General features: G+C 41.8%; 1 protein-coding gene across 16 annotated transcripts in view; it reads right to left on the bottom strand.

Annotated features, from left to right (window-relative positions):
- BRSK2 (BR serine/threonine kinase 2) overlaps window positions 1-24,928 on the bottom strand; it is a 316,315-nt gene that overhangs the window by 97,831 nt on the left and 193,556 nt on the right. For all 16 annotated transcript variants that reach the window (XM_051804062.1, XM_051804054.1, XM_051804059.1 and 13 more), the window contains exon 3: window positions 10,141-10,226. In XM_051804062.1, the coding sequence (XP_051660022.1) occupies window positions 10,141-10,226 (86 nt within the window). The remainder of the gene's footprint in view (window positions 1-10,140; window positions 10,227-24,928) is intronic.

Below are 24,928 nucleotides of genomic sequence, written 5' to 3'. Positions count from 1 at the left end.
TACACTTGTTATTTCCAAACAGGACAGCAAAAGGGGTTTAAACATTTCCAAGTGTTGCACCAGTTCTAACTATCACTGCACAGCTTACACAAACCCCACTAAGTGTTGTATATCCGTATGTATCCATCTGTGTATGTGTGAGTGTGCCTAAGTGACTCCACAGAAGAAGAGAATAAACACTCCGAAAAGCCACACAGAAAAAGCAAGGGAAAGAACATTATTCCAGAGGTTGGAAAATAAGGCATACAGACACTACATCTTTCCTGAATCCATGGCACAGAAAAGAATCCAGATCTCCTGAGCTCACATCAGTGTCTAAAATCCTTTACTTTAGCAAAGTGCTATAGGATTCGAAGTATGCCAATGCCAGCTCTTGGAGGATCTAGGGGTGAAAAACACTAAGAAGCATTTTCCTGAGTTTCCTTTCCCTTTTATCTTCCCCAGATATGACAGGTTCTCATTTCACTATAGTACTACTTTTCCCATTTATTCTAAGCAAGCAAGCAAATTCTAAAAATCCTGGAACAGTAACCAGAACTACTCTCCTATTACCTTTAGAGATGAAAAGCAACTTATTGGTGAATGAAGCTTTTATTTATTTTTTTTTTAATCCTATCTATGTAAGATTGACAGCATCAGTCCTCCCATTGTGAAAACATAAGAAAACCCACTCTGTAAGAGCCATTGCAAGGAGGTTCAAGGAAAGGAAAGACTCAGCCTCTGGCTGGCGGCATGCACACTACATGCTGGGATAATACAGGGAGGACCTATATTAGGACAAATGATGCTGTAAAAGCACTTAGGTCTCACATGTTGGATGCTCTGGACACACACCAGCTCTTCTAATCCTTGCATTTCGCATGAGAGAAGTAAGTATTAACAAGCATTAACCTCCTGTTCTTTACTGATAGGGAACTGTGAAGCAAAGTGACTTGTCCAGAGTTACAGTCGCCCAGTATCAGAGCTGAGATTAGCAGCTGTGGTCCCTTGTGCCTTCTACTCCATGCTGTACCCACCACCAATTTCCCCCCTGCTTGCTACGACACTGGAAAAGCCAGAAAACATCAGGGTTCTGCAACTCAATATGAAACCAAGTGCATGCTAAAAATAAATTCTCGATTACTTTTCCTCACTAGATATATTCTTTATGAGGTCGCAAATATTTTCACAGGCCACAGCTTGCTTTCATAAAGACACCGAGGTCCACGTCTTATATCAGTATCTTATGTCCCTGCTACAAGCCAAGACATGAAACTAAAAATCTCCGATTAAGTTTCAGAGCCTGAAGGAGACATGAGTTTGGTCTTTAAAAACAAAGAAGCTGAATATTAAATACAAGAATAATTTTGTTGATTGGAGAAGAACAGAGAGATTGCATCCAGCAGCATTCTATCTATTCCCCTTGTCATTTCTCCATCTGCATCCCATCATTACCACCTCCTCAATGAAAGATTCTGAATTCCTAACCTCAAATGACCCACTACATATCATATCAGAGATATGCAAGTTTAGAATAATCCTAGGCTCTTTTGTTTCTTTTTAGTTCATTCCATTTACTCTTTCAGAAACCAAAACAGTAAAGAAGGCTTTTAGGGTGGGTGTTAACTTTGACTCAGGCTTTCTTCAGGTCCCTATGCCTTGGCTGTACTGGCATCTTTTATATGTTTTCTTTATTATACCTCTAAGATAAGGGTTTTCCTATCCATCCAGATAGATAAACTTTCATGTCTAATTTTAGCTAGATATCTTGAATCTGAATTAATTCATCATTATATCTTTGATAAACACATTCTGGCTCCACTTTTGGTGATGCAAAATAGATATTAGACCATCACAGAAATATCATTTTCTTAGCCACTTTGACCACTCCTTCCATGCCTCCATCATCCTCCTTTTTTTATTCTTCATCTAACATGAACTAGCTTCCTTCATTTCTTGTAGCCCCTTCTGTAAGCAATTTAGAATCTCTTCCTTGGCCTTTGTGGTTGAGTTCTGTCCCTGACCAGCCTTCAAAGCCAAGTTCTATCATCCACTTCTCAAATATCCAGGCAAACAATTCTGTGCTCTCATAACATTCCCTTGACACTTGGAAGAGAATCACTGTTAATGACAGAGCTACATCATTGTTTTTCTTCAGCTCCTTCCTGAAGACTGTTCTATGCTGTGACATTTGACAGCAGCTTGGACTTTCCCTTCAAAACAGCTGATTTGTGTTTTGGATTGTAAGCTGGATTTGTCCCATTCTTGTCCAGTGCCAGCACAGCAAGGACTTCTCAATGAGCAGTACTGTTGCTCTACACTATTATGAAGACATCACTTAAAACAGCAAAAAAGACACTTTTTGTTATTATTTCTCCTTTCCACCTGGTGGACTATGCTACAACTTGTTAAAAGGTACCTTTGCCCAAGCCCTAGGGAGCTTTAAAGAATAAGTCACAGAGCCCTCACTGAGGCAAGGCAGCTACATGCTACCTACAAGTCAGAACTGTAACTAAAGGAACGGGCTGGCTCTGAGCAATGCCTGGAAAAATGCTGTTAAAGAAAGACTAACTGGCACAGAGAACGCCAGGACCATGCACTACCAGATATTCCTGGCAAAATAACCAACACACCAGATCTGTAAAGAATGAAAAGCTGTCTCTTAGCCATTAGCAAAAATGGTGTTAAATACTAAAATTCTTGCCAGATGGATTGCCTGAAGCAGCCCATCGCTGTGTGGGTAAGCAGCTCTTGTTTTCTCAGGACAATTTACAAGACATTCACAGCTACAACAATTAGGTCCTCTGGGGCAATACAAATGTATTTATTATTATAAAAGTGTTAAATGGAGAGAGATCTCTAGATGAAAGCTCATGTTGAAACACAAACTATTTCAAGTAAGCATTATAAATACAACAAAAGACAGACTACCAAGAAACATTCTCTGATGCTCTAGGAATGGTAGCCAATTCACAGAGCTTCTTGGTTTGGTCAGGCAAGAGAAGGTTTATTTATGAGTGCTTGCAATTAGGGGTGTAGTGGGGAACCAGTTAATAATTTATTTTTTATTAAATGGTGTGACATTTACATATAATGCACAGCCTTGCTTAAACCTAAACAAGTAGGTTCTTCTTCATGAGTCTGAATGTACCACTGGGTACCATCAAGCACCACTGGGTGATGTCCTAGAACTCTTACTGTGCCAGAATTAGATTAAATATTCATTTGGCACTAACTAGTTTTTAAGATGCACAACTTCAGGTGTGCACTCCAGCAAGATGTAAAACCCAGATGCAGTTATACAGAAAGACACACACACAAATACATAAAAAACACCGGCAGAATCCCTGTTTGCTTCCTCTGCACTCAAGAGTTTAGCATTTTGTGACGCCTATGGGTAAGACATACGATAAAATGACCACGCCTGCTGAGAAGCTCACTACATTTCAAAGCTCTGGTGCATCAGCAAGGGATCTATTGGAAATAGCAGACTGACAAAGAAAAGCCTCTAGAAGAAAAAAAAACTGGTGATTCCTCTTCCATGCTACCACCCTACTTGCAAAATGTCCTTCCATACATATATATATGACTGAACATATGCGTAACACAGAAGAGGTTAAAAGTTGCCCAGCCCAGGCTGACACACTCTGTAGTTCTTTGACAGCTTTTTCTCTGCACTGTTTTCTATTGATTAAATAACCTCTATCAGATATTAAGCCCCTTGTTATTGGCACAGTCTATAAATTATTCAGAAGTTATATAAATTCTTATGGCAGGCATGAATTTTTAAACCCTAATTTGGCACTGGGCCACAAGCTCTATGTTTTTTTATTTTTTTTCCTTGCCTGCAAGAAAATGTGCATGCATTATATCTCTTTTTTTCTAAAAGACAATTTTAACTCTAGGTTCCATGTTTGAATGGAGATTATATTTGATTGTTCATTACATTTGGACACGAACAGGTTGTGGCTTTTGGGGAAAAGAGGTAGTAGAAGACTACACAGTTGCATTCTGTATCTTTGATTTGTTTGGGTTGAAAAGTGTTTTGAGTAGCGCCTTCATGGTGTGTAGTCACGTGCGCCAAAGTACTGCAGCAGCCATCCTATCTGGCACACGATATGGAATGGATCTAGCCAGAGAGATCCTCAGCACAGGTCGGGAAGAGCTGAGACAACACCCATCAGGTCACTGCTGCAATTCTGCTAGTGACTGTATACTTTGGAGTTTTCTTCTTCAGAGCTAAGTGGCCTTTGCTGTTACAACTAGGGCCCAGAGACACATAACTCTGCCTACCAAATTCTAAAAGAGAAGTTAGGCATTTGAATACACTGTTATTCTCAAGCTCCATCTCCTGTTGCTCATGTCACATGGGCCTGTTTTCTCCCAAGCCCAGCCATCATGGCCTAGAAGGTATCCAAGCACATCAGGCAGTGAGCAGAAGATAAAGTCAGGCTTTTGGGTAGAGCTTATTAAGACTGCATTGCACAGGGTGCAGCATTAATCATCACCACCCCAGTGCAAGCCAGGCTGGCATCCCTCCTGTAAATGCTGACACCTGTCCTTGTTGCAGCACCCGCTCCCCTTCCTGGCTTCTATCCAGCTCCTTGTCCAGCCCACCCTGAACTCAAAACTTCACGTGCGCTGGCTCCACTCCTACTGCTGACTGGCTTTCCTTTGACCAGACATGCTTGTAGTTCCAGACAGTACTAAAACATGTCAAGAGCACAAGACAAGGAGTCAAAGTAGCTGGTTACTAATATTTCTCTTTGTTCTAATCAAGGCTGAGATAGAATGACATTTTGCCTTCCAATCCTGCTTTGTTTTCTTTCCCTGTATTCACAGCACCTGACGCCCCACAGCCTGACCACCAAGAAGCATACCTACCACAAAATTTATTTTCAGAGCGGGACCCTTGGAGCCACTCCAACTTTCTGAACCCTCATTCTGCCTTCAGATAGGTTTCCCTGCAGATTGATTGAATGTCAAAGTCTTTGCCTACCACTAACAGAAGAACACATAGTGCCTCTTTTTTCCTCTTTCTTGCATCCTCTGGCACCTCACAGTTAGTTCAACAAAAATAAACAGAATTACAGGAAAACCCTGCAGGAGAGGACTGGCAGCACAAAGGCCTCTGCAGACTCCACCAGAGTTGTACGTCTTCAACTCCTGCTGTCAGCTGATCTTGTATAAGCCAGAAACTTAAGTTGTGTGTGGGCAGGAGGACGTCTTAATTTTATTATCTGGTTCACTGTGATGCACCTTCACCTCTGTAATCAGGAGGTGGTGTGTTGTGTACATTGCAGTGAGGCTTGGGCCCTTGCCCAGCGATAGCATTGTACTACTGAATGATGAGAAAGGTACTTCTACTTGGAAAAGGTGCTGATGAATGCATGGTACGCTTCAGAGAACAACAGCCTGGCATCCACTCCTTCTCTCAAAACAGATTCTTGCTTAAAATGCTGATCAAGCTGGACAAGATAGAGATTTAAAATAAACGCTGCCAAAAAATTTGAAAATTTGAAATCTTAGATGTGAAGATTTCAAAATTAATCAGTATAAATCTACACACAAATATCTGTATGCACCCAGAAACAGAAATTTACAGAGATATATATATAGCTAGATAGAGATATAGATATATAAACATGGATGGAAAGGCAATAGAGAAATATCAGTATAAACATCCGAAAGAAAACATGGAGTGGTCCTAGTATGGTATTTTTCTATTTTATTTCTGCTCCCCACCAAACCTCTGGCAATTTAAACTAAATAGCTAATCAAATGAGTTCAAAACAGATAATGCCACCTCTGTTGGGGGTTCTGCAATAGAACTGTATCAGTTAGCTTTATCCCCTTTGGAATGGCAAGTTCCATCTACTGTGGACTGTATGACAGCACTTAGTTTGCTATGCTAACAGCTCCTCCAACAGTGGGACAATTGCTTTTCTATGATCAAAACAAAAGCTAACTGTACTGCATAAAACACAGTAAATGAAATGCAGTAAATATATATAACAGAGATTTAAGAATAAAGCATAAGATTTCTTCCTAGAAAACATCCGAGCCAGTCCTTTCATGAAGGACTGGGCTTTGCATGTTTCCTCTTCTTTAATCCTCAACAAGTCTGCTAATGAGAATCTCCTGCTCATTCATTCACAGTGGTAGTGCTGCTAACAGTGTACGAACTCCACCTTCCTCTCCAGTCGCTACACAAACACTGTGTAGGATCAGTTCAGGAAAGACCTTTTCTATGCACAGCACAGAGAAAATAGGACCATCACCCAGGTTCACACAGTTCATATGCAACGCAGAAACCATGTGACCAAAGGAGTGTGTCCCCTCTGATGATAGGCATTACAGAACACACAGAAACTTTGTTACTGACTTGCTCAGTCCCTTAGTTCATTAGTACATGCCCCATTCCTGGAAGTGTCCAAGGTCAGGTTGAATGGGGCTCTGAGTAACCTGATCTAATCAAAGGTGTACCTGCCCATGGCAGGCAGGTTGGAACTAGATGATTTAAGGTCCCTTCCAAACAAACCCGTTCTGTGATGATTCCATGATTTACATTACCCTAAAATTCCTGACTGTCTGAACTTCATTACTCAAAATGACTGGTACACACACAAATTTTGGTAGCTCACTGATCATGTCCTGTACCAGGCCACTTTGACTCATTCTTGATATTTAAAATTGGAGGACGAGCCCCCTTCCTGGATGTTTTGTCTATTAACATTATATGATGGGAAAGAGGGAGGCATTGATTGTCTATGGTTATTTCTAAATTATCTATTACTGTGGACTCCCAACCTTGCTTGAAGGCCATCAGCGTCATCGTACAACAAACACAAAATAATTCACCTGTCAGTAATACTGCTCGTTTGGCCAACAAAATGTATATCTGAGGTGGTATATCAGTACACTTACAGAGAGCCTCAGTGCAACCATGTTTTCCCCCACGCTCCTAGATCTATAGTCCACAGTCTTACTAAATAAGATAACTCAAAATGCTGGATAAAGAGCATTTAGAGCATTAAATCTTAGATCTCATAGCTTTCTCCATCTCTCCAACCACCTTGGCAAAAAGAACCCGACTAAAACAAACAGAGAAAGACTGCTTGGCTAACACACATATGCTAACAGATTTTTATTATTATTTTTTAAAACTCATTTTCAGTGTTAAATAAACTGTGGAAAAAGGATTTGATTCATGGTTGCATTAGGAATCTACTCAACCAAAGCCCCTTGTCACAAATTAAATCATAAACTAAAAGTCAAACATGATTTGTGAAATTAAAATTTATCGAGGAAATACTCCCCAGCGCTGCATTGTGATTAGTCTCTGGCTTCTGAAATATCACCCATAATTCATGAGCTCCTCTGAAACCATGCCACTGCTGTTACTGCTGAGATGGCATGCATGATGGAAAGGTGCTGCCACCACCAGAGAGCAATCCCTTTTTTGATGCTGGTGATAACCAGAGGTCACCATGTCTATTACTTGGGAAAGTACATGCACACACACTTCTCGGCCCCCACACACTTGTAATACCTCACCCCTCCATAGGCACTCTCTTCCACGTCTCAGATTTATCCAAGGCCACAGTTGTTTCTAATTCTGAACATGGAAGCTTGGCAAGGAGCTCTGCATTGTGCCCTTTCTTTAAAATAGTGACTAATAAAAAACGAAACATAATTAACAGTCATTGGTTCTTTCAGAATCAGTGTCTTTCAGCAGAGGGTGTCTTTTCAGGGGGATTCAGACAGCTTAATCTTACAGGTAAAGGAGCTACAGCACAAAGCAGACTTAGTGATTGTTAAAGGCTAAATGGTCACTGGGAAAGCATGCTTTGGAGCCCAACATTTTTAGAAGCCAGGATATCCAGATACAGCTTAAAGATATGGGATGCTTTTCTTTTCAAGGTGATCTTCATCAGGAAGATATTTTCCTGCCAAGAAATGCAGTATTTTTTTTGGAAATAATGGTGTAACACCATCCCCACTGTTCTGAGCACTAGATATCTTTCACAAGGAGTAGAACAGCCCCCAAGTCTTTTGGAGTAAAGAAGGAGAGGTCAGTTCAGCTGCTGGTTGCACAGGCATCTAGAGCATTAATAAAGCTTCAGCAGCTTTAAAACACATCCCCTCATGGCCCTTCTCCTGCTTGTATTCATACATTGTCACTGCTGCTAAAGTATACCACACCTATCTGGAACACATCAGCTCTACGCTATGTTTATGTTAAGTGTGTGCATACCTAGGATTACACAACATAGAAACAAATAAAGATCACAAAGAGGAATATTTTCTCTATCTTAATCAAAAGAAAGCCTTGGGCCTCATCCTACCCCCCCCCGCCCCCGTTAAACCAGAATACAGAGGAATGTACTTTCACCAACAGTGCCTCTCTTTTCAGGATTAAAGGAAAACTTACTCCCTGTAAAGCCTGATATTCCACTGCTACCATTCTGCACACAGAAAAGGCTGTGTTAGATCTGGGCCTCTGTCCTCAGCTGGGGTAAACTGGGCTTCATGGAGCCATGACCATTTATGCCACTGAGGACAGAGCACTGAGCATGCAGCTCTGAGAACACCTGAGCCAGCTTCCACCCAGTGCCTGCACAAGCTCTTTCTGGCAACTGCATTTCACTGTGGATGGCAGGCTCTGCCCCAAAGGAATGTGGGGAATCCAAAAGAAATTACTGCCTGCTCTACTAACCTAACCCTTAGGCAAAGAGGTCTCACTTCTCAGAACAGTAATTCATTGCTCCAGTAACAAGACTGGCTGAATAGTCCATAAGGGACTGTTACTTCCATTCAACACACTTTCTTTAGATAAACAGTCATTCCCTTCTTGTGTTGTGACATTAAAAAGAAGTCACCAATGGATAGTGGCTTTTAAAAACTGTTTAACCTTCCTTTAACCACTCTCTTCTACTTGTAATAACCTGTTAAAAAGCTGAAAATAACACTAAGTTCCCTACTGGGTCACCATTTTCCGTTTGGAGAACATTGATTTTTTTTTCCTGTTGTACCAAGATTAATGTGGCCTGTTTGTTTGACAACAGATCCAACATATCTAGTGCCCTAAATCAAGCTAAAATGCTTGTCTGTGGACAACATCCCTGTCTACCACTGGTAATGATTTGGGGAGAAAAAAATCTTAAAAAAAAAAAAAGCTTTGCTACATAGCTGTTACTACTGAACCATCAGGAGATTTCACTGGCCCTTCAAAACAAAAACTGTTATTGATGGGGAAAATTTAAAACACTTTTAATGAGAGTTGAGGGTTTCAATGAAAACTGTTAGGCAAAGGAGGTTATCCAAATTACACACTGTAAGACTATTACAGCTTTGATTCAAAATGGTTCCAGATCTTACATGTACAAACCTTTCTCCTCTTTTGCTGTTTGATAGAAAATATTGGTTTGTCCTCTCTCCTCCATTTTAAATAAAAAAAGAAACAGCATATAAGTAAAGGCTCACTCCAAAGAAGACACTGAGGTGCTGGAGCACGTCCACAGAGGGACAACAGAGTTGATGAAGGGTCTGGAGCACAAGTCTTATGAGAAGTGGTTGAGGGAGTTGGGGCTGTTTAGCCTGGAGAGAAGGATGCTCAGGGGTGACCTTATCACTCCCTACAACTACCTGAAAGGAGGCTGTAGACAGGTTGGTCTCTTGTCCCAGTTAACAAGTGACAGGATGAGGGGAAATGGCCTTAAGTTGCACCAAGGGAGGTTTGGATTGGATATCAGGAAAAATTTCTTCACTGAAAGAATGGTCAGGCATTGAAACAGGTTGTCCAGGGAAATGGTGGAATCATCATCCCTGGAAATGTTCAAAAAACATGTGGACCTGGCATCCAGGGACATGGTTTAGTGGTGAGTATGGTGGCACCAGGTTAATGGTTGGATGATGATGTTAGATATATTTTCCAATCTTAATGATTCTATGAAAGTACAGAGAAAATGAGAAAAAAACAGGGAAGTAATGAGTGTTCGTTCCTCATCCAAGTACCAAATATCAAACAGACACCAGCAGAGGGTGAAAACACACCTGTTCCATTCTTCCAGAAATGTTACCAAGTTCCAAACCCCTGATCTCCCTCCCTTCCTTCCTCCTTCCCTTCCCCTTTCTCTGGCAAAAGCCAGTAATACCTACAAATATTTTTTATTTTCGTAAACATCGTGCAGCTTTAAAACGTGGGGATGTTCTATCAACTTCAGGATGGCTATTTCCCGCTCCACCTGGAAGAAAGAAAAAGAAACAGAGAAGGTTAGAAGCTTGGTCTCAGAGTACATTAGATATCATCACACATTTTCTTCTCATTTATTCATTTTCCACTCCTCTTTATATGCAGAGGATATGGAAAATTGTAACAATGCATCTTATTTAGCACTCACGTAACTTAAGAAAAATTCAATTTATTCAGTCTCAGCACTCCCTGCCCTGCAGAACAGGAAACCAGCAAAATTTCAAGATTGAAGGAAAAGTCCCAAATCTACAACAGAAAATTAGCTGTGGGAGTTAAATGAGCATTCAAGGCTGCTCCTGCCTCACAATCCAAAGGCAATGACATATTTTCAAAGCACAGAAACTCTTAAGATGTCATGTAGGGCTCTCCTGACCTTCCACAGCCATGCTGCACTATGTATTGCATACTCAACTAATATACCCATCCTGAAGAACTTGCCATGTATGCAGGGGAGAAGACAAACAGGAATGTGAATTTATAGCTGCAGAACTGAGACACAGAAAGGGAAAGAAATATAAGAAGTGACATAAGAAGTACAAGGCACTACAAGAAATTAAGCCAGATTACTGGAGATGCCAGTGTTCAGAGCCTTAAGCGTAAGACTGTACTTACTCTTAATTCCCAGTCTGTCCAAGTATGGCTACTTCTAAGAGCATGTCTTCAACACGGAGTTAACAAGTTGTGACTAAGTCCCTGTAATTAGTACAAGCCTTGTTCTCACCCAAAATTCCTATTGTGACTGCTAAGGGTATTCTTTAGAGATGGAGTCAGTGCAATTCCGAAGCTCCTGGCAAAATTGCTCTGCTGCTCGAAACCACTGTAACCACTCTGATTTGACCTAGGCTGAGTTGAAGGGAGTTCATGTAGCACTGCAGAGACCTCAGATAAGTGAAATAAACTCTGCAACAACACAGTCGGGCACAACAAATTTCCAGGAATCCACAAAGGCAGGGATAAGACCTAAAGAAGCAAACAAAGATAACTAGGTAGGGTTTTTTCCAGTCCTTCAAATAACTGATTGCCCTGGAGCTGCTATATTAACAAACAAAACACAAGCAAACTACAAAACCATTCCTTACTATCTTCCTTGCAGGGATCAGATGAGTAATCAGGAACTTGCCCCAGTACACCTTTAGTTCTCGATGTCCTTTAACTTCCTGAGAGAACATCCTCTGCTATAAGCCTGAACAAAGACTTTACCTGAATGTCAGTAAGATACTCTGCAGGAAATTAGAAAAGTGGTAGTTTTCAGCACTGTGCAGAGGAGGAGGATTTCCCAGCATGCTGGTTATCAACCCTAGATCTCTCTTCCTCTACAGCACCGCATAAAACCAGCAAAAGCAACTCTTGCACTATATCATCCTTAGCCTTCCTCACGTATCTGGATGGAGGAAAGGCTATTTGTACATGTGCCAATCTAAGTCTTTCAAAGATACTTATCCCCCCTCTGCAGAGTCAAAAGTCATCTGAGAGATCCACTTCCACACTTGGGATCTCTGGAAATAACTCCTTCGGAGAAGTGGGGAATGCATTTAAACACGTAGGCACACAGTTCAGCACTGCCAGAACTGCTATGAATTCAGTGATACACAGTACTTGACAGTGACAGCTCTGTAGGCGTTAACTTACTCATGACCAGCACTTTGATGAAAGCCACTTATAAAAACAGGAAACAAAAGTCGGGTAGATTTCAACTGTACAGCTATTCCAACAGAAACCCAGGGGGTAGCTAGTTTATTCCATTTTTGTCTCCTCTTCCAAAAGACCTGTTACTCTTCTCTCTTACAAGATAATGCACTGTTATTTGCACAGGGCTTGTTCAACACTATAACTGATAAAAGTTGGATTTGCTTCAAAAATGAGGAAAAACAAAACAGAAGGAGCACCCACTCCCATAATATTCTTCCAATAGTACTGAGGTTTACCATTAGCAACATGTACTGCAGCTGCTCAGAAACTGGAACTCCAACAAAATTCCCTTTGGATGGGGAAGACGAGGTATTTCATGGGGAATGTGACCATTGCATTAGCTATGAAAAGGATCATCCAACCATGTTCTCCCTCCTGGAGGATATCCTGCCTAGGTAAGATAAAATTCCATTCGATGGGCTGTCTAACTGCATTGGTGACTCACTTCTGAAAAACTTCTTGGTTGGTTCACTGTTAACATAAGTTCACACCAAGTGAGTGATGGATGGCAGCATCCAGTCAGGGTCCTTGCTTGGTTACTGTCCTAAAGCATGAGAACAGGTAGTGACTTATGACTACCACTTGGACGAAGGGATTCGGCTACAGCACTGCATGGCCTATGTTCAATAATAGACAATCAGAGTAGAAAGGAAATATCTACTTACTACCTACAGATTCACTCTAGAAAACAATTAAAAAAGAAATAACCTGAGTTTCTCTACTTTCATCGTTTTAAGTGTGCGAGTGTGAAAAGTTCTGTGCATATTTTTTACTTCTTGGGAACTAAATCCTGAGAGGAAATACAGTTTTGGAGGTCTTGATTTCAACCTCAGGGAGGTAGGAAGTATCTATCTTGATGTGCCTGGCAGCATTTCACTGCAGTGTATTCAGTTCAGTGGTGTGTTGCATCACTCTGGCGCAGGCAGCAGTCAGCTTTCCTCAGTCTGCTACCTCTTCTATCTGTAAACCAAGGACAAAACTAATCTACTCATCTCAAGTAAGACTTTGTATAATCCTTCAGTGGAAGGGCATTTATGAAGGAAAAGTGTCATTACTGTACTTCTTGTAGTCCAGGACTTTACCCCAGGTAGAGGCACAAGATAGTAACACTTGTAATTACTTTAAGATCTAGAGATTCTCAGCTCTCTAAACAGCAATTTGGTAAAGATCATCCTCAAAAATCTTATAGCAGTGTTCTGCCTCTTTTCCCTTTGAAAGAAAAACAACAGTTCACAGAAATATGCAACAAACCACCTTCTCAAAATTACTACTGCAGCCACTACTGATGGGTGACTCTCCTGGATCTTGTTCATTTTTCATATCCCCACAGAGAAGCCAGAAATTGATATGGCTGGACATGGACTGTACATCTCAATAGTGATGTCACCAATGCATGGTGCAGGAGGATCTAGCAGCCATCATGTCATTAGGAAAGGACAGGTATCTGAACTCACTGGCAAAATAAGAGACGCCAGAAATAGCAGCTTTGCCTTCTTCCCCAGAGCTTTGCCAGCCCCTGGCATGCCTTTTTTGCGCAGCCCTGTGCTTGCAAGCCATGGAACGCTGTCCAGCTCCGAGCTGGCAAGGACAGGGGAGTGGAGAAACCCTGCAGGGGTGTTTGCTTTAATGTACATGCAATTATCAGAAAGCAGGACAAGCTCAGAATAGCCTGTCTAGAGAGGCTTAGAGTTTGTGATAAACAGGAAACATGGAGAAAAACATTTGCTTAATGGATAAAAGGGAAAGGAATAAAGTGAAGCTTTCCTGTCGCACAAAAGCCAGGTCACATCACAGGGTCCCAACCAAAGCCAGGGTTACCTTATGCCATGGTATGTTACTGACTGCATCTTGAAACTGGGGGAAACAGCTGTGAAAGGTTGTGCAGGGCAAATGGAGTTGCATTGGTAACATGTAGCCGTGTGGGTACCATGCAGGTGCCAATTAGAGGTTTTAAAAATCTAGGCAGGAGGCTGATTTGACAGGATGCTCCAGTGATTCAGCTAATGACAAAGTGCAACACGGGGGCAATGCGACCCTTAGAGGGATACATGCAATACTTTGCATCCCTTTCCTCCATCTCTACTTCACTCTTATTCTCACTCAGAGGAAATCACATCTCTCTGGTTTAAGCCCATCTCGTTGGCACAGTTTTCACTGGCGACAAACGCTCTGCTGTCTTGCCTTTCGACTCAAAAGCACACAGGGTGCTAACTCAGAAGACAAGGAGGGCAGGTCAAGGGAGGCTGATAGCTTGTCTCAGTGAAGAAAGTTTCCTTTTTTCTTGCATTCATTTGCTCAACAACAATTGAGTCACTCATGACCCACGTGCTGCTTGAAAAACGAGGCTCACAGCTGCCTCATATTACTAGGCTGTATTTTATCTACCAAACCTGGGCAAGCACTATGCAACAAGCATTAGCTTTTTCTCAAAGAACACCTACAGGCAAAAAGCTGGGGGACAGCAGATGACATTTCTCCTTGGAAGCTCTGAAGTTCACCAGCAGCACACCAGAAAGCCCTCTTGTTCTCCACTGACTCCAGTAGCTCCCATATTGCTCAAAACACTGAGAAGCAAGTCTGGAGCTGCAAAAGTGTCGAGGGGCAGTAAAGCCCTGCAGGCTGCAAATGTGTTGTGCTGTTTTTCCTACTCACAGAGCAAAATGGTGGAGGGATGGTGGGAGTGGTAGGTTTTCCTATGAATATCAAGCTCTCTCTAATGTTGACCCTACTTTGTTTTGAAGTAACTAATAAATCACTTTTCAGAATGCATGGCTGTCCCTCAGTTACTAGAAACTCATCCGGGACATGAACTTTTTCTGAATTCAGAATTATCTAGACTCATTATGAACTCCAAAGGACGCAGAGATTTGTCTGCTCAACTAACTCCTCAGGCTAGAACTCAGGATGGAAACCTTGTACCAAAGCACCTACTTTCTTCAACATCTGGCCTGCTGTGCAGTAATTTGCATTTCCATGATGAGAACACAGAAAGCAAATTACCCTGATACTTCCCCGCATTTAAGAGGCAAACCCAAAGGTATCACATAGGAATAAACTAATATTAGGTTCTTCGAAAGTTCTGTGTTCCTGCCATAACAGAAATATCACAGCAAAAGACCTAGGATTTTATTAATTTGGTACTTATACTTTCACGGTATGTGGGACTGAAAGTTAAAAATGGTGAAAAACGCCTGGCTTTGGTGAAGACCATCTAGGGAATCTGTTTACTCTTGCCCATAATCACAGAATAAATAGGCTACTTCTGAAATCAGAAGAGAACAGCATTAAAGTTGAAATGGTTTTATATAACAAGAAGCCGTACGGCCTGTATGTCCTGCAGGGCCATTGGGGTTATCATTCTTCCAAACAGACTAAGCCATTACCAAATCTAAGCAATACCACATTGTATCAATTGCATCCTTAATTTCAATGGAAGCATAAATAGAGTAGAAGTGGAAAACACATCAGGTTTTAAATTATTAAACATAAAAGTATCTTCCTCTGCAGCTCTGAATCTGGCTGACTTTTTACTTAAAATGACCTTTCATTACATTTATCTAAAACTTCTTCAGCAGGCCATTATGGAAGCAAATGGAGAGCCATGGAAGTTTTGCATCTATGGAGAGTATTTCTTGCTGCTATTGTAGCCATTAACCTCACATTTCTGAATATACTGAGCCAAATTCAAAATGTATTGAAGACAACAAAGGACATCAATTAACTTAAGTGGGCTTTGAATCAGACCTTTTAATGATCATTAAGTGGTATTGGGAAGAAATCTTCTTTTACACAATTTTGACTAATTAAATGTTTTAACATGTATACAGGTTTTCTGCTAAGTACTAGTAATTACAAGAAGATTCTACAAAAAGTGGATAAATGGGGGGGGGGGGGGGGAACTAGACTTAAATCTCCATAGAATCAGAGACAGCTAGACAATGCTGTACAAAATACTTACAACAAACAGACAAAATTACTGGAAAGCTGAGCAATTCCCCATTTTACTGAGAGTTCTGTTATGGGCTCATTCTACCACAATTTTTGTTTGCATGTTTATTTCCCCATAAACAAAAATGAAAATAGGTATGTGTCAGAAGCAAGTGAGATGCATATTTGATTTTAAAATTTGCATGTGCAGACTTCTATACCATGAAGCTTTAGGAAGGAAATTTATTTTCCACAAACTACTATTTCAACAGATGTCAGTTTCTACTTGTCTTTTTCCATAGGCCTTTCAGCATTTTTCCATAGTCCCTTCAAAACTGCAACTCTAAAGCTCCACTGGATTTCAAAATTTAGCATAAAGTCTGAGAGTATGAAGTTGGCTGGACAAATACTGTGATAATTTCCTTGGAAATCCCTTTTGTTGGTGCCAACGTGCCTCCACAACAGGATTCTTGGCCTGGCTTGGCCTGGCATACAGATTCCAAGGTCTTGAAGTGACAGAGTTTGGATTCTACAGGTTATATAACCATGGGAAATCCTACCCAGGAATGTCACGGTTTAAGTCTGTAGCTACCACCCGCAGTGCTCCTCAGGGCTCTGCCATCAGCTACCAAGTAAATATGGCACTTTGACTTATCCACAGCGTATGCTTCTTTAAGAAGCATCAGGGCTTCATGCAAGAGACACTGATGGGAGCTGACAAGGAATGGATTTATTCATTCAGCACTTGAGATTATCTGCTGCCCGGTGGTACACAGCTAACGAGTGACTGACATGCAAGTCTCTGCCAGCAGTCAGCAGAATTGGCCCCTTACACTGGAAGGCAAATAGCCTCCCTGTGCCTCCTGTCACCTTCAGTGAGTGCCACATCCTGGCTGCCATCACTCAGTAGTGCAGGACACAGGACACAAACCAACAGCCACCAACAGTTCTTCAGGAGAAATAACGTGATCTTTGACCTGCCTTTCTTTTTTCCTCCTTATCCTGCTTTTTAATGTTAATGCATGCTGTGCTTTCTATGACTCGAAGCAGAATGTGTGCACAGATTTTTCTTTTCTTATCTTTTCCCTTTTCTTTTCTCTCTCTTCATTTAATTTCTCTTCTTTTATTTTGGAAAGAAGTAACTTACATCCACCCAACCTGGTGTTTATGAGAAACCCACCACCTCCAATCAGCAGCCTCTGTGAACATTGGTATCTACTGCTCCAAAGCAGCACACTCAGTCCCCCTCATGTGATTAGCCTTCCACACTATGTGAGACCTACAGTGCTCACTCCAGATTTAGAACTTTAAGTCTAGTCCCCCCAAGCAAAGCTGTAGGCAGTACTCATCTGCAACTTTTCCTCCCCAAAGGACCCACAAACTTTTGGGGACCTTGTTTCAGGGATATATATGTTAAAAAACTCCTTGTGTAGGAGTGCAGGAAAGGAGTGCAATTCCTAATTAATTTTGCCCCAGTAGAAGTTACTTCTTCTGGAGATAGAAGGTATAGTCCTGAACATTTAATGTGTTTTGTGGACTGCTATGCTAAGCTACAGAAAAACAGTCACTACGCACAGAGGAGAAATAAGCTGCAGAATTAAGGGGTACAGAGAGTTCAGCTTCAAGTAACACAGGTGCAGAGCTTCTTGTATTATTTGAGACATCATAGATTTAATATGGGCAATACCAAACACAACGCTGGAATGCTGGAGACAAACTGTGTGTGAAGAATGCAGGAGATGCTGAATCCCATTAAGGGAATATGGGCAAGCACAAAGGAGGCAGTATAGCACAGCACAGCATAATGTTCTGCCAAAAATATAGTGGGGAGCTTCTGAGAACATTGGTTGAGGATACGATAAGGCAGAGGGACTCTCAGGAGCATCTAGGAATGAGACTGAGACAGTGAAGTGATGCTAACAGTACCAGGGACTGGATCCTTAAGGGAGTCCACCATCAATAGGAAGAGAAATTTAAAAGCACAGTTTTGGAAAAGCTTCAAAGGATAAACTCTCCACCATTTCCTATGTGTTTCAGCCTGCCTCTTTCTCCCTCTTCCTCTTTTTCTCCATTAGTCACACTGGCCTTATTTAGCTCTTTGGCATTATCTTACACAAATGTCCTTTACACTTTCTCTAATATTCTGCCAGAAGCAATCAATGGCATTGCTGCTATTTCTTTCTCTATATCATTCCTTAGTGGCCATCTCTGGTTCCCTAAGAAATAAGGCAGGTAACAAATGCTCCAGGAGAGGGCAGAGTAGCTGGAGCTCAGCTATTCTGAGATTGGAGGCAAAATGCCAGGCTCCACCTCTGCCCTGCCCTTCTCCATAACAAGCCTAACAACATCATTAATTTCAAAGAGAGGAAAACAGATAATATGATTTTTGTTATTCTACTATATTCTCCTATCATTCCCTTTTGGGTGTCCCTTGACTCTTTAGAGGGATATTTGTATATATTTGTCAATTAGGATCTCTTTTCAGTTGAGTTAATAAACTCAGTGAGATACTAACAGTTTATATCTAGAAGGGATTCTCCAGACCAATAGTCCCTCACAGCTGGCAGTGGCAGAAACAGAGACTGAATCAACCCACAGCCCACCCCTTGGTTTCCAAAATATGCTGTTGAATCACAATTGCACCTATCAGAGGTACATGGTCCCAGACAAACAGCAGCATGGAGCACATCTAGGAACTGTGAAAAGGGCAAGGGCAACACAGATTTACAAAGTTCATGTTTGCACTTTGCTTTGCAGTAAAGAAGGAGCGCTGAGGGGAGGCCTGGTAGCTGCAGGCAGAGGAATCAACAGCTGACTTTCTGCCAATCTGTAAAGCCAGTGCCCAAGCAACCCTTCAGCCCAGTTCTTCTACCACAGCAGGTCAGTAACACTTTCTGTCACCCTGCAGCATGAACAGCAGCTCCTGCCTGATGTGCACCAGCTCTACATCAGCACTTCTACTTCCCATCTTAGGGACACTGATCCCAAGAACTACTTATTCTTATCCGTGATGCTGAAATTAGTCTCCTTTGTCCATAAAATAGGTGCTTCTGCCCACAGTGTGTCTCTACAATATGACCATATCTGGTGTATCTCTGTAATGACATGAACCAGCGCTTCCATTCCAAACATCCCTGCCCATTGATCTATATGTGGGATTATAAGTTTTTAATGCAGATCCATCTCAACCACAAGCATGTCTTTTTGTATCTTGCAAGACAGGGCTGAGAAATGGGAAATCAGCAGTAACCACTCAAACAACTTCATCCCTTGGCTACCTGTTTGGATGTAGCCAACAGCAGATGGGCTCCAAGCCTGTTCTCTCAGCTCTCTGGTGACTCACACAACAAAATTATCTTTGTGGGCTTAGTCTCAGTCCCAAGTGAGGAGTAAACTATTGGTGGACAGTTAAACAGCTACTGTAAACCTTTCCCTCCTTTTGCCTACTGCACCTCAGTTTGGACAAATGGCACAAGCTTTGAAGATCATGCTAACGCTGACACAACAGCTTTGTCTGTGGTGCCTGTCACTTCTTCCATCGCATCAGGGATACAGCAAAGATAGCAACACTGTCTGGGAGCTTTCCACTGCAGTCTAATATGCAAAAGAATGGGTAATAAGGTAGGAATTGTAGTACAAAGCAAGAGGCAGCAAGAGAGAGGAGATGGGGAAATAAAATTGCCTATTTTTCCTCAGCCTTGAGGCTGCCTGTATTCATTCCCTGCCTCTCCTCAGGTTCAGCCTGCAACAGAAGACATTACAGCAAGACTTGTACTCCCCTCAGCGAAGACAACATCTTTTTCTGTTTTGTACAAGCAACAGAAGCTGCAGAAAATTAGTCGATTGCTGCCATCAGCATCCAGGATCGCTCACAGCTGGGAGTTAAGAGATCAAAGACAGCAACGAAGGAACATTTTGTTCCTCAGTTATTTTATCTCTGCTCTTCTCATATCCTTCCCATCACACACCAGTCCTTTATTGCTGGAGGTGCTGATGACATCTTGCAGACTATCGACATCAATATCAGGATCAAGAAATCTCTTGGCAAGCAAAGTTTATACACAGCATTGTAAAGATAGGTTCTTGAGCATCTCAAAACAGGTGATGGGGATAAGCGAAGTCATTCCTTCTCTACACTGTTGAAACCTACTTAGAAAATGAGGACTTAGACATCTCTGGCCATATCCAGCATATGCTCTGGAGCCAAATACAATCATTTTCCACATCTTCCTTATGTTTTCCAATACATTATTCAGTCTGGTCAGACTTTCAGAAGTACTTGGCATTGGCCTATCTCTTTATCTCAAAGTCCATGGGACTCTTACTACTAATTGAAACCAAAGATAGCCAGCAATGATCAGTAAATTCCATCTTTGAGTTCTAGGTCTCTAGAGATGGGGCCTGTAATACAAGGCCTGTCTTGCTATTTATGAATCCATGCCTCAAACATTACTTCTCAGATCCTGCACTATTTATTTCCGAGCCTTTATGAGTTCTAATGATGAATTCTTCAGCTTCACCATAGGAAACCATAGCCAAATGCATTCCCTACCCTAAAACACATCACCTTTTCCACACAGTGGCAATCACTTCTGCAGTATAGAAATCTTCTTCTTGAATTACCTGTGTCACTGCAAAACAACCTATATTTTTAGGACAAGTGGCATACTGCAGTGCAGATGCACCCACCAGCACAGTATTATCACACAGAGATCAGGAAGAGCAAAGAAATTAAGGCATTTTAAATTTGAGGAAGGTGGCATCTTTATTGTTTCTGAAGATGTTGTTGTGGGCCGTGCATCTTTAGAATAGTCCTCTTAAGTGTCATTGTTTGAGTCTCTTCCCATTCCTTTGTATCTGTCCTATGCCTCATATCTATACAGAGTTCACAGCTATTTGGCTTCTGACGAAGAGCAAAGACAGGATGCAACACCTTGGTAATAATGCTGAAGAAAGTGGTAATGACTCAAAAATTACACAGAGGAAGCAACAGGGAAGTTTCAGTGATAAGCAAATTAGGTTAATTCTCTGAAGACAATGGACTTAGCTGGACACACTTACTCCAGTTATTCCTGAAAGTGGCAGAGCATGTGTTCCAAAAAAAAAAAAAAAAAGACAAAAATTTGAAAATTTGGGTTCCCTTAAATCATACCACCTTGGGCCTGTACACCTTGGGATGCTTTGGCACATATACAAGCATTCTGTTTTCACAATCTAATTCAAACTCCCTTGCACTTGCCAAATACTTATAATAACACTTACATGTGCAGATTTAAAAGTGCTCATAAACAATCTGTTGAGAAGATGGCAGGCTAAATTTGAAACCAGCAATATTTGAAATGGACAGCTGGGCTAGATCTACCCACCCCCCACCCCAACTTTTCAGCATTTTCTGCCAGAGATCACATTCATCACTCAGCTGAACTTTGTTCCCAGATGTTTGGAACATGTGAAAAACAACCTGTGAATCACGGAGTTTTCCAAGACTCAGCAATATGGTCACAACAGAGTTTTGGAATGAAAAGGCAAGGGATGCTGTTCATGTCATCCTCTCTACAGAAAGGAAAACCAATTACATCTCTCTACAGAAGACATAATTAGCTCCCTTCTTTCCAATGGAGAAAGCCTTTTCCTCCATGAAAAGCTTATAGTGCCTTCTACACAAATACAGGACAGATAAAAACCCAACCAAAATCTTGCTGAGATGAATGCCATGCTGAGGAAACACAGCAGTAGTCCCAGATATGAGGAAACAGTGCCTGTACTGTGAGGCTCACATGTTGAATCCTGGCTGACGCAAACATATTTGGGAGGAAAGTAGCACAGAGGTGCTCTCCTTGCCCCATACAGAACTCAGTGACTTTGGATGTAAAACCTCAAGATATTTAGGGATAGCTGATCATTACATTAATACGTATATGATGGTGGGGTGTGCAGAGTGCGTCCCACTGCTGTATAATAGGGATTTGTGTGGGGTCAGAAGTTTCATTTGCATCCTGCCTCCTACTCTTAAGCTCATTCCTGCACCAAAATGGTAATAATCCATATGCACAGTTCCTCCTCCAAGAAGGAAATGAGCACTTCATGTACGGTAGTTGCTTTCTATGCTTTGTTGCTAGACACCATGGGACAGCAGGGCAGCACTTTCTTTTTGCTGCTCTCTGCTGGACATGTTTTGCCAGGTCCAAGGAACTGAGGTGAACTAAAGACTTCTGCAAAGCATCCTGGCAGGGTACTTAGGAAAGCTCATCAGAAGTTTGCGTCAATCCTGTCTCACATTTTGTCTGAACACAGACAAATAACATTGACAAGTCCCTTTTGTCACTGAGAGCCCTAAAGTTATTGCTGGGCGGCATTCAGAGAGAAAGGCTGTGACAGCAGTTGATATGGAGTTGTGGTATTTTAGGAGGTTATCTCTCTTCTCTGCAGAGATCTACATAGCCATTAAACAGAGCTGAGGCAACTTTCCCTTCCTTGGTAACAGTCTTACTCCATCCCAAGTGGACAACTTGAGGGTTATCTAGAGTTTTGTCGTGTCATTTGGTATCATCCTGCTGCCCACATGTTCCTGTATTTAGAGTAGGGCAATGTTACACATCCAAACTGGGAACCTGTTCTTTATTTTAGAGTGTATTCCTTATGCTATCACAGAAGTCACACAAGAACAACCACATTCTGTCAAATTCTAGAGACTGTGAGAGTTTTTTTCTGACTATTCCTCTTTTGGTTTTGCATTCTTACGCTTGCTAACATTTCCAAACTGTTAAGCTTTTCTTCTTTTTTTACTAAGGCAGAAATTATTTTCCTGGCAATTTTACAAACATTTTTTATTTTCCCTTCAGGGTGGCTGGGGACTTGGAACTTGTAGAAAATGTTTTACTTCCATTCCAGCAAAGGGTTTGAAGTGCATGCTTTAGTCTACAGCACTACTGTACAGTTTAGGGTCTACCTGTAAGCAGTAAAAGAAAGAGAAGTGATGAAAGCAAGTGAGAAAAAAAAAATCATCTTGTAACTTCTGGCAAATCTATAGGAGAGTAACACATTTCATTTGAAATGGTACCCAATGTGAACGCTTTTGGTGGCCAACCAGGAAGTGGGGATAGTCTTTACTTCTGACCCATTAAACACGCATTTTGCAAAGCTACTTTTTTGATAAGATTCCTTTGGACATGTCTTCATTTACTGTCATCTTCTTTCTTCTGTAGGAACAGTGACTTGTTTGAGAAACCTGAGATGTCTCCATAGGGTATAATTTAGCACTCTCCGGGCATGCCAAGATCCCTGAAGCACTGTTGTGTCTCTCTGATCCCTCATCCTGCTCACGATCTGCAAACGATCAGTCACATAAGGCTCACAGGAGAGGAGGTTGCTGCCTACCTACTGAAGGCCTGAGTTCGTCAGTTCTACCTTCAAACAAACAAGCAGAAGCTTCACTTAGGGAGAATATATAGAAGCATACAGCTCTGATACACTCTTACTAAGGAAATATGAGGCAGCTCTTTACATCTGAAACAGGAAATAAGCAAAAAGAGAAAAAAATCAAACCATCCTTCCTTAAAAGTGTTCTGAACATTTTCAAATAAGACAACACTCCTGAAGACAGAAAGAAAATGTGTAGTGTTTAGTCCTGTCCTTTCCCTGACCTGAACTGTAATGGCCATTCCTCATCCTCTTCCCTGACAAGCGTACATATTCTCCAGGACTCCAGATGGAAGTCAGCACCTCCATTCAGCTCTTTAGTGGGATCACTCCAATGGTGGCTTCGTATAGACCTGAGGATTCACTTGAACATCCAGTTTGCAGCAAGTTTCCTTTTTCTGGAAGAAGTGTCTGATGTTGCAAGTGAACCCAGAACCTCAGAGGTGAAACAGGACTGCAAGAATCTACAGAGGGTTTACATGAATGAATGAGTTTGATTCTCAAATGTAGGCCAGAAGCAGCCTGCCCAGCCTAATATTTTCTCCCTCAAACTGTTTATTCAACTAAAAGGATTTTCAGACGACTTGAGGGGATTGCCTTCATGGGTGAGTGTGCATTTTACCAGAAGTCCTATTGGCAGAATGACTTCTATTATGTGAATGTTGGTTCTGTTGCTCCCACTGCATGCTGCTTTTCTTGGCCTTCTGGTTGTCTCCAAATCCTGTGCAAACTTTCCCTTCCACAGTGCACCAGGGATGCAGTAGATGTATAAACTACATACTTGAACAATCACTTTACACGTCAAGTGCTGCCAAACACTTTATTGTGCAGCTTAGGAGGGTATATATATTTACTGCTGTTCTACTACAGAAAACCAGGGTGCCCTTCTAGAAATACCCTCATTTTGGTTGAAATACCACTTACATTTTATAGGAGTGATCCCAAACCAGCAAAAGGAATCTGGCAAGGGGTCAAAACAGGATTTGTATTTTATTTTTAATCAAGGCTGGAGTATTTCCTTCTCTCCATTTTCTCTTTCCCTTATGACACTTCTTTAAATAGAGTTTCTTTCTCCAGCCCCAAACCCACCTAATGCCAAGGGGTCAAGCTATGTTTCTCAAGTCCTTTGTTCACCGGAGCAGTATGGGGGCGTGAGATAAGTCTTTGCCAAAGCCACCAACGATTAAGACATCAGCACCATTAAGAGCGGCTGCCTTCCGTGCAGTCAGCTCTCTGTGAGCCGCCCCCAGTCCTCTCTGCACCGTACGGAGCAGCCAGCCTCTCCCTGGGGGATCCCCACAGCCAGCTCTGACACAGGGCTTGTGTTCTGCTCCTCACATCCAGCCTGCCTGCTCATTAATCATTCGGGATGTGACTGCTTCTGCCGCAGCTGCCAGACACCTAAAGACTGAGGATGTTGTCTCCTCCTTGCTACGCAATGCTGTTCTCCCTTCCCCAACTGCTGTTAAAGGGAAACATCCTTTTTCTTTCTTTTGTGTGTGTGTGTGTGTGTGTGTGTGTGTGCTGTGACAGAGGAATATAGGTTCCGACCTTAAAAACAGGAAAAGGGATTGTACTGCAGTCCTCTCAGTGGCTGCAACTGGCTTTTGGTTACACTGATGTTCTAGCAGAGTCAGGGCACTAAAATGTATGCATGGA

Source organism: Manacus candei, unplaced genomic scaffold (genome assembly GCF_025592945.1).
Source record: "Manacus candei isolate 608988 ecotype Guabito, Panama unplaced genomic scaffold, ASM2559294v1 h1tg000060l, whole genome shotgun sequence".
NCBI classification, from domain to species: domain Eukaryota; kingdom Metazoa; phylum Chordata; class Aves; order Passeriformes; family Pipridae; genus Manacus; species Manacus candei.
This window is presented reverse-complemented; position numbering and strand designations above follow the sequence as displayed.